The sequence below is a fragment of the Musca vetustissima genome, unplaced genomic scaffold, assembly GCF_032173495.1.
Source record: "Musca vetustissima isolate MV318-11 ecotype Yass unplaced genomic scaffold, APGP_CSIRO_Mvet_v1 utg4359, whole genome shotgun sequence".
NCBI classification, from domain to species: Eukaryota; Metazoa; Arthropoda; class Insecta; order Diptera; family Muscidae; genus Musca; species Musca vetustissima.
In genome coordinates, this window is record NW_026882006.1 from 25,312 (window position 1) to 40,325 (window position 15,014).

General features: G+C 33.6%; 2 protein-coding genes across 2 annotated transcripts; both read left to right on the forward strand.

Annotated features, from left to right (window-relative positions):
* The first annotated feature begins 1,798 nt into the window (after window positions 1-1,798).
* Window positions 1,799-9,481, forward strand: LOC133328100 (syntaxin-4-like). The gene is made up of 8 exons (XM_061536643.1): window positions 1,799-1,831; window positions 1,901-2,110; window positions 5,076-5,169; window positions 5,233-5,475; window positions 5,538-5,611; window positions 5,677-5,925; window positions 9,241-9,297; window positions 9,407-9,481. The coding sequence occupies exons 1-8, from the start codon at window positions 1,799-1,801 to the stop codon at window positions 9,479-9,481; spliced, it is 1,035 nt and encodes a 344-aa protein (XP_061392627.1).
* Window positions 9,482-10,570: 1,089 nt separating this feature from the next.
* On the forward strand, window positions 10,571-12,485 carry LOC133328105 (syntaxin-4-like). Its single transcript, XM_061536661.1, has 7 exons — window positions 10,571-10,714; window positions 11,251-11,344; window positions 11,406-11,648; window positions 11,713-11,786; window positions 11,985-12,122; window positions 12,204-12,314; window positions 12,381-12,485. Exons 1-7 carry the CDS (start codon window positions 10,571-10,573, stop codon window positions 12,483-12,485), a joined length of 909 nt encoding a protein of 302 aa, XP_061392645.1.
* The last annotated feature ends 2,529 nt before the right edge of the window (window positions 12,486-15,014 follow it).

Consider the following 15,014-nt stretch of genomic DNA (forward strand, 5'->3'; position numbering starts at 1 on the left):
CTTTGGACCAAGAGGGACCGTCATCCCAAATTTCAAGCTTCAGCCGTTTCGTCTGGGCGTCAGCCAATCGCTTTACTCGTTAATAAGTATAGATTACATAACAAAATTTCAGTGCTATTCGTTTTAACAAAATCATAGTATCAAATTTAGTACTATTTCGTACTTCCCTATACTATGTAAAACTTTCCTACATTAAAAAAAAAACCGTATCCGTACTATGTACAGTTTAGTAGTACACTTTCAGTGCTAATTTCCAAAACTACTTAAGTTCAACATTAATTTTAAATTTAGTAGTTTTTTTTAATAGCCAACAATTTGTTTCGATTAACAAGTTTAACATCAATTGACCTTTGGTTTTTAATACCTCACTAATCCAAGAACAATATATCTCAATTCTAAATTACGAATATTCGATAAGACAAACCAGGCCAATACCAAACACAAGTACACATAATCATTCATCACACCAACACGAAAATCTACATCATACTTAGATGTATAGCTCTGCTTTTCAAATTCGATTCTAACGAGAAACCCCTTTGCATCGTTATCTCAACGTTATGTGAATTCATCACGACATGGCTTGCTACGTTTGGTTGAGGTCCCAAAAATTACGAGTCATCTCACATGGTGAATAGCAGCGGTTGATCTGAAGGCAACGGCGTCGTCGACGACGATAGTAGTTGACTTCTTTCTTATCATTTTGAGAAAAATAACTTTAAAATTATATCCTACAGACAGAAATAGATGCGAAGACATTCCCCAGCTGGAGTAAATATCAAAAACAACAACGAATGTGAGTTCTATGACCAAATTGAGACTTAAACACGAACAACAACAATTTTAATCTCAAAATGTGCACAGTATTCTAAAACATAAACAAAAAGCTGTCATGTAGCCCGGAATAAATTCTTTAAAAACTTCACGCCTAAATATGTGATGTAGCCTAAAATAAATTCTTTAAAAATCCATGCCTAGAGCTGTGATGTAGTCTTGAAATAAATTCTTTAAAAAATCCATGCCTAGAGCTGCGATATGGCCTAAAATAAATTCTTTAAAAAATCCACGCCTAGAGCTGTGATGTAGCCTGAAATAAATTCTTAAAAAAAATCCACGCCTAGAGCTGTGCTATAGCCTGAAATAAATTGTTTAAAAAATCCACGCCTAGAGTTGTGATTTAGCCTGAAATAAATTTTTAAAAAATCCACGCCGAGATCTGTGATATAGCCTTGAAAAAAATCTTCAAAAAATCCACGCCAGAAAAAATTGTTTGTCACATGGAAATCACTCTCCCCTTTTGTGCCATCTCTGAGTACTGTGCAATGTGTGTGTGTGTGTTGGGGGCTTTCTAAAAATGAGTCGTTCCATATACAGCGCTTTGTGGTTTTTGTTTGGACCCCCCCTCCGACGAACACAATCTCACTTATGTATTCTGACGTATAGCTGCTAGCTGGCTGGCGGACTGGCTGTAGACACACACAGAACGAAAGAAATAACGAACCGAACGTTTAAATTGATTTTCATCTTATAAATCCACAATGTTTGAGGTGAGAGCGTATAAACGGAATCACTCATTGGCAAAGCTTTGTTGGAGAAAGATGTAAATAAATAATAAAAATAAAACATTTTCAGTACAACTTAAAACGATCTCCAATAAACCAAACCAAAAGCTACTGCAGAGTGTTTTGAAAAAAAAATAATAATAATAAAAAAGAATAAGAACTGAAAGTAAAGTGAATTAAACGAAGGTCCACACATAAACGTTACCAACTGCCAAATATAACAGAAAAAAATTGCAATGATTAGAGATCGCTTAGAGCAACTTAAAGAGGTGGGTAGACAATTAGTCTATTTAGAAGCGTTTGATAAAAAATAAACACATTTTTTGTTATTGTTGTAGGAATCAAAATTGCTACATGCCTCATCGTCGGATTCATTGTGTATTATAACCGAAAATGATATTGTGGGCTATGTTCACAATGAAAAAACAAATGGCAAAGAACCACTGCATCCAGTCGACTCAAATGAGCAGGAGGACATGGAACAGGATGAAGAAACACAGTTTATTATTGTACCACATAAACCTGCCATGGATGCGCTTTTCAAAGTGGTAAGTATGGTCATCGCGACTCTAAATTTAGATTGAAGTATTTTAGTTCACAAATTTCGATGCCAGTGTGGTTTAATGGTTATGAAACACTTGTTTATTTCCCTTTGTTGACAATAATACATCTAAAGAATGAAATAATAAGTTATTTATAAAAAAATACATACTCGTATTTGTCCCCACAAGTCTCAAGTCCCCACATACCTACCATTGGAATACTTTCATAAATAAAATGGTTCGAGATTGCCTCATATAGCCGTGGATTTATGATTTCGAATAGCATGTACCAATTAGCATAAGTCAACATGTGGTAATTTATGTAGTGCAACAATTAATGTCAGAAAAAATTGCGATAGAACAACAAGAAACGAGAGAGAAAACCCACGGCATAGATCAGAATCAATAGCACCATGATGTTGACCTTAATATATTAAATAAAGTGATAACTACTCACATTACTTACTTTCTTAGCTGGCTTGTTCAGTCCAAAAAACGTGGATTTTTTTAAATAATATTTTTTCAACGATCCTCAGTCCAAAAAACGTGGATTTTTTTAAATAATATTTTTTTAACGATCCCCCGTCCAAGAAGGATGGATTTTTAAATAATATTTTTTCAACGATCCCCCGTCCAATAAGCGTGGATTTTTTAAAAACTATTTTTTAACGATCCTCAGTCCAAAAAGCGTGGATTTTTTCTAATAATATTTTTTCAACGATCCTTAGTCCAAAAAACGTGGATTTTTTTAAATAATATTTTTTCAACGATCCTCAGTCCAAAAAACGTGGATTTTTTTAAATAATATTTTTTTAACGATCCCCCGTCCAAGAAGAATGGATTTTTAAATAATATTTTTTCAACGATCCCCCGTCCAATAAGCGTGGATTTTTTAAAAACTATTTTTTCAACGATCCTCAGTCCAAGAAGCGTGGATTTTTTAAAAACTATTTTTTCAACGATCCTCAGTCCAAGAAGCGTGGATTTTTTAAAAACTATTTTTTCAACGATCCTCAGTCCAAGAAGCGTGGATTTTTTAAAAACTATTTTTTCAAGTAGCCCACAAGGCGTGGATTTTTTAAAAACTATTTTTTCAAGTAGCCCACAAGGCGTGGATTTTTTAAAAACTATTTTTTCAACAATCCTCAGTCCAAGAAACGTGGATTTTTTATAAGGATTATTAACATCCCACAAAACAAAGAGGGTGGAATGATAGTTTCCAAATATTGACCCTTTGTGATTTTGATATGCCCCATCTTGCAACATTATAGGGTAATGGTTATAAAATTAAGTTCAAATCGGATATCCAGTTTGTATTATAAAATAAATTTTCAACAACATTTTGACCATTTTGTGGGGGAGGTATCAGATGAAGTGGACCGATATCCTCCATTTTCAAACTTGATCTAAGTTTAGAATAAATATTTAATGAAATTGTTAATGAAATCGGTTACTCCCTTTTATTATCGTCTGCATCAGCCGGCTAGACAGGCGGACGGACATTTGTAAATCGACATCAAATTGTCTGAAACGGATTTGATCCAAAGAAGTATGGGGTCTAAAAGCAATACTTCAATGAAATACATCTTTGAGGTATATAAGCGTATATACCCTTATTAGCTATAAGTCTGAGGGTATAAAACATCATTCCACAGTTTGATATAGCTTCCATATTAAGGCACCGATCATTTTCGGTATTTTCAAATTTTTAATAGAAGTGGCTAAAATTTCGTCTCTCAGGTTCTTGGAATATGAAAACCATATTTAAAGCATTTTTTTAAAATGGCCCATGTCTGAAATAACCGCCAAATAAAGGCCATTCCAACCTGTCCTTTGCTTATTTTCCAAACGAATGGGATTTGAAAACATTTTTAATATGGGCCAACGTTTCTTGATGAGTAGAAAACGCTCTCCCAAGAAATATTCATTATAGGACCATGCTTTTAAATAGCTCTCATATAAAAGTGCGGACTAATTGTAGTTGTTTTCATGGCTCCATGTTCATTTTTCAAATGAAATGGCTGTAAGTTGAAGTTCCAGGTTTTTAGGGGAGGTGTAAAACTTATTGGCAAAAAATGTCAATATGGATAAGTTTTGGTATAGCCCCATTTTAAATGTGCGTTTTTAGCTGAGTATGCTGAAGGGCATTTTAATATATAGAGGGAATAAAAATTTGACCCATATTAAATTTTCCCTAACAAAAAAAAATAAATTGTAAACCACATAAAAATATACAAAACATATGCAGAAAACACTTCAAGCTGAAAAAATGTTCCATCCATTAAGATCATACGTGAGGGAGTTCCCAAAACAAAATTGTGGCAGCCGCCAAGTGGTTTCGAACAAAAACAAATTCTTTGTTTCTTTAAACAAAAACAACTTAATAAAAGTATATATTTAATTGCCGGCATCGTGGTGAATTGTTTAGGTTTGCCGCTAAATATTTATATTTATTTTGATAAAATCGAATGGCTTTGCAATGAATCATAATTTCAGATTTTCAAAATGAACAAAAAAATAGTAAATAAAAACAACAACAAAATTGTAAAATTACAAATTAGAAATCACTTTTATTTTAACGTTGGAAAAAATTAACTTGCTTTTGTCGCATATGGTATTTCCTGAATGCCCAGAAACATCTCAATCTCATGTTTGCAATTTTGGTTGTGTTCGATTGCTTGATTTTTTACTTATTTCTCAGATGCAATGGGGAAGTACCTTAACGATAAACAAACAATGTGCATTATGGGAACTACACTACATACATACAAAAAACATTTGTATGTAACGTATAATGTATTTTATGGAAGAGGAAAAGTCAGTGAGAACTTTTGTGTTCGATTCACACACACGCGAATTATCATAACTTGTATGAAAGCAACTGTTTTAAAAGGGGCACAGTGTTTGGGAACTAAAATTAAAATACTGAAAATTAATTGAATTTAATTATTTTTATTTTTCTCTTTTCCAGTACTCCCAAATGCTAGAAGAATTCAATACAATACGAACTAATTTGGACAAAATGAGAGAAATGGTTGCGGCGAAAAATTCCAAAAGTTTCAATGGTAACAATTTTAAATTAGTCTTAATATTTAAAAAAATATTTTAATATTTTGAGGTTTTTTCAGAAAAGGATTTTTACAATCTACGTCAAAGCTGTACATTAATCGGTGGCAATATAATGAATAAATTCCAAAGCCTTGAAACAAATCTGCCACAACCGGATGATTTTACAACACTGGCGCGTATGAAACGTATTCTCTATTATGGCCTATTTCAAAAGTATGTGGATATATGGAGCGAAATGGAGGAGTTTCTGCAGGAATATGAGAATAATTTGAAACGGACCCTAAGGGCCCAATCGAGGATATGTAAGTAATGGCAAGCGGGAAAAAAATATTAATAATAAAAATGTGTTTTTTCACAAATTTAGTAAACATTGAACTGAATGAAGAAGAAATCGAAACGTTGGTTACCTACAAACAAACAAATCTATATTCATGCAATGTAGGTAAACATCAATGAAGCTGAAGATAATCGAACATTTTTTAATAATTCCATATTTTTTTTAGATTTTAGAAGACACAGAACATGCCCGCAAAACCTTAGATGCTTTAACCGCCCGTTTGGGTGATCTAAAGAAATTGGAAAAATCTCTCGAAGAGGTGCATGCTGTTTTCATACGACTTCAGACATTGGTAGTAGAACAGGGCATGGTCATACAAAGCATCGAAAAACATTATCTGGATGCACAAGATTATGTGGAGCAAGCAGCTGAAGAAATAAAAGAAGCAGAAATTTTACATAAAAAACAGATCAAGGTATGTGCAATTAAAAAGGTCAATTATTATCGGCAAATACCCCCAACCACACCCTCACAGAAATTTATATTCCGAACGGTCAAGGGTTAGAGTATAGTTGTGGCTTGGATTTTTAACAATTTATTTAAGGCTACTTCACAGCTCTAGGCGTGGATTTTTTAAAGAATTTATTTAAGGCTACTTCACAGCTCTAGGCGTGGATTTTTTAAAGAATTTATTTAAGGCTACTTCACAGCTCTAGGCGTGGATTTTTTAAAGAATTTATTTAAGGCTACTTCACAGCTCTAGCGTGGATTTTTTAAAGAATTTATTTAAGGCTACTTCATAGCTCTAGGCGTGGATTTTTTAAAGAATTTATTTAAGGCTACTTCACAGTTCTAGGCGTGGATTTTTTAAAGAATTTATTTAAGGCTACTTCACAGCTCTAGGCGTGGATTTTTTAAAGAATTTATTTAAGGCTACTTCACAGCTCTAGGCGTGGATTTTTTAAAGAATTTATTTAAGGCTACTTCACAGCTCTAGGCGTGGATTTTTTAAAGAATTTATTTAAGGCTACTTCACAGCTCTAGGCGTGGATTTTTTAAAGAATTTATTTAAGGCTACTTCACAGCTCTAGGCGTGGATTTTTTAAAGAATTTATTTAAGGCTACTTCACAGCTCTAGGCGTGGATTTTTTAAAGAATTTATTTAAGGCTACTTCACAGCTCTAGGCGTGGATTTTTTAAAGAATTTATTTAAGGCTACTTCACAGCTCTAGGCGTGGATTTTTTAAAGAATTTATTTAAGGCTACTTCACAGCTCTAGGCGTGGATTTTTTAAAGAATTTATTTAAGGCTACTTCACAGCTCTAGGCGTGGATTTTTTAAAGAATTTATTTAAGGCTACTTCACAGCTCTAGGCGTGGATTTTTTAAAGAATTTATTTAAGGCTACTTCACAGCTCTAGGCGTGGATTTTTTAAAGAATTTATTTAAGGCTACTTCACAGCTCTAGGCGTGGATTTTTTAAAGAATTTATTTAAGGCTACTTCACAGCTCTAGGCGTGGATTTTTTAAAGAATTTATTTAAGGCTACTTCACAGCTCTAGGCGTGGATTTTTTAAAGAATTTATTTAAGGCTACTTCACAGCTCTAGGCGTGGATTTTTTAAAGAATTTATTTAAGGCTACTTCACAGCTCTAGGCGTGGATTTTTTAAAGAATTTATTTAAGGCTACTTCACAGCTCTAGGCGTGGATTTTTTAAAGAATTTATTTAAGGCTACTTCACAGCTCTAGGCGTGGATTTTTTAAAGAATTTATTTAAGGCTACTTCACAGCTCTAGGCGTGGATTTTTTAAAGAATTTATTTAAGGCTACTTCACAGCTCTAGGCGTGGATTTTTTAAAGAATTTATTTAAGGCTACTTCACAGCTCTAGGCGTGGATTTTTTAAAGAATTTATTTAAGGCTACTTCACAGCTCTAGGCGTGGATTTTTTAAAGAATTTATTTAAGGCTACTTCACAGCTCTAGGCGTGGATTTTTTAAAGAATTTATTTAAGGCTACTTCACAGCTCTAGGCGTGGATTTTTTAAAGAATTTATTTAAGGCTACTTCACAGCTCTAGGCGTGGATTTTTTAAAGAATTTATTTAAGGCTACTTCACAGCTCTAGGCGTGGATTTTTTAAAGAATTTATTTAAGGCTACTTCACAGCTCTAGGCGTGGATTTTTTAAAGAATTTATTTAAGGCTACTTCACAGCTCTAGGCGTGGATTTTTTAAAGAATTTATTTAAGGCTACTTCACAGCTCTAGGCGTGGATTTTTTAAAGAATTTATTTAAGGCTACTTCGCAGCTCTAGGCGTGGATTTTTTAAAGAATTTATTTAAGGCTACTTCACAGCTCTAGGCGTGGATTTTTTAAAGAATTTATTTAAGGCTACTTCACAGCTCTAGGCGTGGATTTTTTAAAGAATTTATTTAAGGCTACTTCACAGCTCTAGGCGTAGATTTTTTAAAAGAATTTATTTAAGGCTACTTCACAGCTCTAGGCGTGGATTTTTTAAAGAATTTATTTAAGGCTACTTCACAGCTCTAGGCGTGGATTTTTTAAAGAATTTATTTAAGGCTACTTCACAGCTCTAGGCGTGGATTTTTTAAAGAATTTATTTAAGGCTACTTCACAGCTCTAGGCGTGGATTTTTTAAAGAATTTATTTAAGGCTACTTCACAGCTCTAGGCGTGGATTTTTTAAAGAATTTATTTAAGGCTACTTCACAGCTCTAGGCGTGGATTTTTTAAAGAATTTATTTAAGGCTACTTCACAGCTCTAGGCGTGGATTTTTTAAAGAATTTATTTAAGGCTACTTCACAGCACTAGGCGTGGATTTGTTAAAGAATTTATTTAAGGCTACTTCACAGCACTAGGCGTGGATTTGTTAAAGAATTTATTTAAGGCTACTTCACAGTACTAGGCGTGGATTTGTTAAAGAATTTATTTAAGGCTACTTCACAGCACTAGGCGTGGATTTGTTAAAGAATTTATTTAAGGCTACTTCACAGTACTAGGCGTGGATTTGTTAAAGAATTTATTTAAGGCTACTTCACAGCACTAGACGTGGATTTGTTAAAGAATTTATTTAAGGCTACTTCACAGCACTAGGCGTGGATTTTTTAAGGAATTTATTTAAGGCTACTTCACAGCTCTAGGCGTGGATTTTTTAAAGAATTTATTTAAGGCTACTTCACAGCACTAGGCGTGGATTTGTTAAAGAATTTATTTAAGGCTACTTCACAGCACTAGGCGTGGATTTTTTAAGGAATTTATTTAAGGCTACTTCACAGCACTAGGCGTGGATTTTTTAAGGAATTTATTTAAGGCTACTTCACAGCACTAGGCGTGGATTTATTAAAGAATTTATTTCCAACAATATCATAGACTTTTAAAGTATTATTTATGTATTTATGTATAATTATTTTTTTATATTTTATATGGTTAATGGGTATTTGTTGTTATTTTCCATATTTCCCCATAATCTATCTTTCAAAAATCAAAACAAAAAATACTAATCAACCTTTCCTTCTTCTTATTCCCTTTCAGAAAAAGTTCATCCTTATAATATTTTCATTAATTCTATTATTTATTGTTGTATTATTAGTTTTTCTTGTATAATATTGAGTTCATTTTCGTAATTTATTCTGTCAAAACGCTGTGGTCAAAATTTAATTATTTTTTTTATTTATTAATAAATGTAAGTCATGTCGACACATGAAAAACAAATTTTTTAAATATAACTGTAAATGCATAATACCAAAATACATAATATACATTTATTATAGTTTTGGCACATATTCCTTATTTTTAAACGGAAAATGAAAATCATTCGCCGTGATCGGGTAGATGGAGAAGATCCGGAAGTTTGGCAGACTATCTAATGCCAGAAAGGTAACTAAATTGTACATTTTGAACAAAAAGCATATATAATTTTTAAAAATTATTTTACAGATAACTGTGTTGCCCGGGATATTGATGTCTAATCCCAAAAATACTCCAATTTATATTAAGCAACCAACAACCTAAAAAAACATTTGTTTTATATTTTGTATTTAAGTGTTCAGTATTTTACCTTCTACAATATAGAAAACCTTTAATTGCAAATATAATTATAATAAATGTAAAAATAAAACAGATAAACAACAGATCAATAAAAAATTGCATTTAACGGCAATAATGCACTCAATAGTTCAATAATTTAAAATACCAACATAATTTGATTCATAGTTAAACGTTAACATATTGTACATGTACCTCGCTTTATTCTTTTTTTCACTTTTAGCGACCACTGTATTGGTGTTACAAAATTCGCATATGTATTTTCCAAATTATTTTGATATACATGGTAAATGCAAAACATATCAAACAAGCATTGACACGAACATTTTTTTAGAAATAACAACCATTTCGATTGGATTATTTCACAAAAACCTTTAAATACCAACATTTATCTTCAAAAAAGGTTTAATTATTTTTTTAAAGACGTGATCTATCAATATCACGTTTTGGTCGGTCAAAAAGTCACTGGTTTGAGTTAATGTGTGAGGGCTCGAATTGTCCTGGTACACAATTATTCTTCAGTTCGTTTTTCGAATTTATTTGTATAGTTCAGGCAATAAAATTGTGGTATACTATTTTTAATTGGCAATAGCTTTGCCGAAGAAAGAGGTGAACATATTCTTCGAAGTTCTTCATTCTGGAAAAATATTCGTTGGATATAGATCGCCTTCGATGAAACAAAAGGTCGATTGCCCTTATCCTTCAATGTTGCATTTATTTATTATTTATTATGAGAAATATTTCAGATTTGTATATCAACAAAACACTTTTAATACCAAAATAACACCGAATATAAGAAAACTCTGCATCTCAGGTCTATGTTAAAATTGGGACCGTAACACTTGCAATTTCCAAATTGATTCGGATGAGATGCCAGGCAGCAATGTCAAGATTTTTAATCGTGTTATTTTTATTGTTAACTTCAAAATATATCTGCCATATATAAATTATAATATAAACCGTTTGTGGTTACAAAGTTATTTTCGATATTATTCTTAGTCAGCGGATTCTTTGATTTCATATCATTTATTCTGTGACTGGTGAAAGAAACGCATAATGATCAAAGATCGTCTAAAGGAATTGAAAAACATAAAACCTTCGGAGGATTCGACAGAAGTAGATGGTGTGGGAGATGATTATGTCTGTGTCGATTTGCCAATTGAGAGAGGGCCATCGTTCATTGAACCATTAGTAAAAAGGGTAAGTGGAAGGGTTGCACAAAACAAACTCACCCTATGGATTTATAAATATTGAAAAGTTGACCAATGGGTCCCATTTTCGGACTTAACTTGGTAAAGATAACAGGTTATGCAAAGTTTGTTCAAATCGGACATCCCATTCGCCGGATATTGGATTCATAAATATGAACAATTTATACAATATGTGTGGGAATGTACCAGAAGGAGTGGACCAATGGATCCCATCTTCGGACTTGATCTAGGCTTGGTAAATTTTGGTTCAAATCGGGCATTCCAATCGCCTGATATTGGATTTATAAATATTGACGGACGGACATGTGTAAAACGGCTTGAAATTTTCTAAAACGGATTTGTTCCAAAGAAACATGGGTTCTAAAACCATTATTTCGATGAGGCACAATTTCACCGCATCAAAGTGTATTAGCCATAAGGCTGAGGATATAAAAATAAAATCACTTGACAAAATTCATACCAAAATTTAGTTTAAGCAATTATGAAGTCAACGTATTTTTTTTTTTTTTTTTTTTAATTATTCAGTATTCTGAAATATTGACAGATTTTGAAGAAATGAGAAACAATGTGAGCACAATGAAATCTATGCTGGAGGCGAAAAATGCCCACCTCTTCAATGGTAATGGAATTTTTTTTTTCCAAAATATACATATCTTAACTTTCAATTTACTTTCTTCCAGAGGATGATTTCAACAATGTTCGTCAGAAAAATTTACAAATTAGTAACCGCCTTGTTGGCCGTTTTAAAAAACTTGAATCGAAGTTACCCAAAGAAAAGGATTTCCGTACCAAGGCCCGAATGCAAAGGGCCCTCTATTATGGATATTTTCACGACTATTCTGAATTGTGGTCGCGGCATGAAGCAATACTTCAAAATTACGAACAAAGGCTAAAGAAAAATTTACAAATGCAATCGAAAATTTGTGAGTATTTATATCGATTTGAATTGAATCTGATTAATATATATGTGTATTGCTGATATTTCAGTGAATTGCAATTTAACCGATGAAGATATTGAAACATTGATCGAGAATAATCAAAGAAATTTATTAATGGATAATGTAAGTAAATTTGAATAGTGAAAAGGTTCAGGCTACCCTATATTAGTGGGGGATGTATGACATTTATTTACAATTGTATTGTAAGATACCAATGGAATTCTCATTGACTTACTTCTACGAGTTACATAAAAAAACGCATAAAAAATATTGTTATTCACTAATATTACAATAATTATTATTCGTCCTTTAATATTTTAGATATTAACCGATACAGAGACAACAAAGAAGCAACTTCAAGAATTAAAAGATCGTTTTGATGAACTATTAAAATTGGAAAAATCGATTAGTGAAGTGCACGGATTATTTTTACGGCTACAGAACTTGGTTGTGGGCCAGGTAATTCAATATAATGTTTTATATTAAATATTTTAAAAAATATACAAACAAAATATTTTTTTTTTTTTTTTTTTGTATAAGGGCGAAGTAATGCAACGCATTGAAAAACACTTTGATGATGCCTGCGATTATATCCGAGAGGGTAATGAAGAAATAAAAATTGTCGTAGCTTTACGTGACAAAACAGTGATGGTAAATGAGAGATAAATGTCAATGGTCATAATAATCGATTCGATTTTTGTTTTTCTTTTTTTGCAGAGAAAGGCCAAATTAATAGTGATTGTATCTATTTTGTCATTGCTTATCCTGCTGTTCATCATTAACAGTTTCCATTGTTTTATGTTCTGCAAGAGGAAGAAATAGAAGAATAGATAATCGAATCGAATTTCTCTACAACGAACATTCATATGCACAAAAATGGTATTCGGAAAATGATATTTTATACCGTCGATAAATTGTATATTTTGTTGAACTGTGAAGAAAAGTATAATAAAATAAAATTTAAATTGTTGAAGACAATGTTATAAATCCTAAGTTATTAAAAAATATCCTTGCATACATAGCGAAATTAATAAACATTTTTTGAAAGTGCAAATTTATTAAAAAAAAGTAAAAAAACCTATGGTTTGCGGAGGTCTTCGGAATTACACACAGATTTTATTATTAGCTATATATAAGAAATATGTTTTTATCAAAGAGGTTTCGGATTTAATGTTGATAAAATTTTACAAAAATATTGACCATTTATGAGGGAGGTACCGGAAGGAGTGGACTACTGGGTCCATCTTCGGAATTGATATAGGGTTGGTGGAGATAATAGGTTATGCAGGGTTTGGTTGAAATATGACATTCCATTCTCCTGATATTGCATTTATAAATATTGAAAATTTTGACCATTCGTGGAATTAGTGGACCAATGGGTCCCATCTTTGGACTTAATCAATACTTCGTAAAGATAATGGGTTGTGCAAAGTTTGGTTCATATTGGACATTCCATACGCCTGACATTGACATTTAAAAATATTTAAAATTTTTACCATTTGTGAGGGACTTGATCTAGGGTTTGTAAATATAATAGGTTGTGCAAGGTTTGGTTCAAATCTGACATTCCATTCGCCTAATATTGCATTTACATATACATATTGGAAATTTTGACCATTTGAGGGGAAGAAGTGGCCCAATGGGTAGCATTTTCAAATTTGATCTATTTTTGGTAAAGATAATAGGTTGTGCAAAGTTTGTTTCAAATCCGGCATTCCATTCGCCTCATTAGCTGGCTTGTTATGGAACGGTTGTTCCGTAAGCCAAGCTTAAAAAAGATTTCCAAGCGCGTCGGTCTTGTGCGCAAGTCCTCCAAATTGGAAGACCACGTTCCAATATGTTGTTTTCTACTCGGTCTTTCCATCTAATTCGTGGCCTTCCTTTGAGCTGGGGCATTTTCATTCATCCGCACAACATGGCTTAGCCATCGTAGTCGCTGCAGCACAATACGACTTACTATGTCGATGTCCGCGTATAAATTGTAAAGCTCGTGGTTCATTCGACGCCGATATTCACCGTCGACGCAGATCGGCCCGTAGATCTTTCGGAAAATTTTTCTTTCAAACACCCCAAGAGCTGTCTCATCTGCTTGCGCAAGCACCCATGCTTCTGATCCATATAATAGCACAGGTAGTATCAGCGTCTTGTAAAGTGTGAGTTTTGTCTGGCGGGAGGTGGCCTTGTTTCTAAACTGATTACTTAGACCATAGTAGCATATGTTGGCCATGACAATCCAAAACTGATGTCATTCGTTTTATTTATGGCGGTACCAAGGTATATAAAGTCTTTAACTACCTCAAAGCTGTAGTTCTCAAGTTCCACAGTTGGTCCGAGTCTACTGGACGTCTTGCGCGTTGATACCATCAGCTCGGTCTTCTCGCCGTTTACTGCCAGACCCACTTTGGCAGACACCTTTTCAATTTGTTCAAATGTGGCTGTTACTGCTTGCAATGTTCGACCCATTATATCGATGCCATCGGCGTAGGCGAGTAACATGTGTTGTTTGGTGTACAGAGTGCCATTTCTGTTCACCTTTGCGTCTCGTATGAACTGTCACCTTGTCTGAATCCTCGTTCGGTATTGAAGGGCTCCGACAGGTCCTTTCCTGATCATACCATGAGTTTCTTGGTGGTGGTTTTTGGTACCCAAGTGTTCCTTTTGCTGTAGTTTATAGGGAGTGGGCAATTCTTTGCCATTGTGCTTCTATACTATTATCGGGACAAGAAATGCTTTCTTCAAGCAGATGGGTATGTTGAGCGGAGTATGCCTCGGTGTCGTGTTGTATTAGATAGCACCTTTGCTGCAACATTAAGACGGGTGCGTACCTTGGCTGCTACAAGGTAATGGTCCGAATCGATATTCGCTCTTCGGATCGATCGGACGTCTAAAACACTGGATGAATGCCTTCCGTCTATCACAACATGATCAATTTGATTTCTCGTTACTTGATCAGGAGAGATCCAGGTGGCCTTGTGTATATCGAGATGCTTGAATCTGGTGCTGCTAACTACCATGGTTTTTGCTGCCGCGAAGTCAATCAACCTCAGAATTTTAATGTCATGGCCAAGGCAACGGTAATATGCTGTTTCTAGGCTCTCGTAAAATATGTCTTTGGTCTGTTCATCTTTATCTTCGGTCGGAGCATGGGCGCAAATGACACTGATGTAGAAGAACTTCGATTTTATACGGATTATCGCAATTCGTTCATCTACTGGAGTGAATCTGGATTTACTAATATTGAAAATTTGGCCATTTGGGAGGTACCAGAAGAAGGGGACCCATGGGTCCTATCTTCGGACTGAATCCAGGATTGGTAAAGATAATTAGTTATGCAAAGTTTGGTTCAAATTG

Excerpts from the sequence above, each read along its gene's own strand:
- LOC133328100 (XM_061536643.1), top strand. The coding sequence starts at position 1,799 with ATGATTAGAGATCGCTTAGAGCAACTTAAAGAG. Across the intron at positions 5,170-5,232 it reads AAATTCCAAAAGTTTCAATG|AAAAGGATTTTTACAATCTA; the intron begins GTAACAATTTTA and ends AGGTTTTTTCAG. Across the intron at positions 5,476-5,537 it reads AAGGGCCCAATCGAGGATAT|TAAACATTGAACTGAATGAA; the intron begins GTAAGTAATGGC and ends TCACAAATTTAG.
- LOC133328105 (XM_061536661.1), top strand. The coding sequence starts at position 10,571 with ATGATCAAAGATCGTCTAAAGGAATTGAAAAACATAAAACCTTCGGAG. Across the intron at positions 11,345-11,405 it reads AAATGCCCACCTCTTCAATG|AGGATGATTTCAACAATGTT; the intron begins GTAATGGAATTT and ends ACTTTCTTCCAG. Across the intron at positions 11,649-11,712 it reads ACAAATGCAATCGAAAATTT|TGAATTGCAATTTAACCGAT; the intron begins GTGAGTATTTAT and ends CTGATATTTCAG.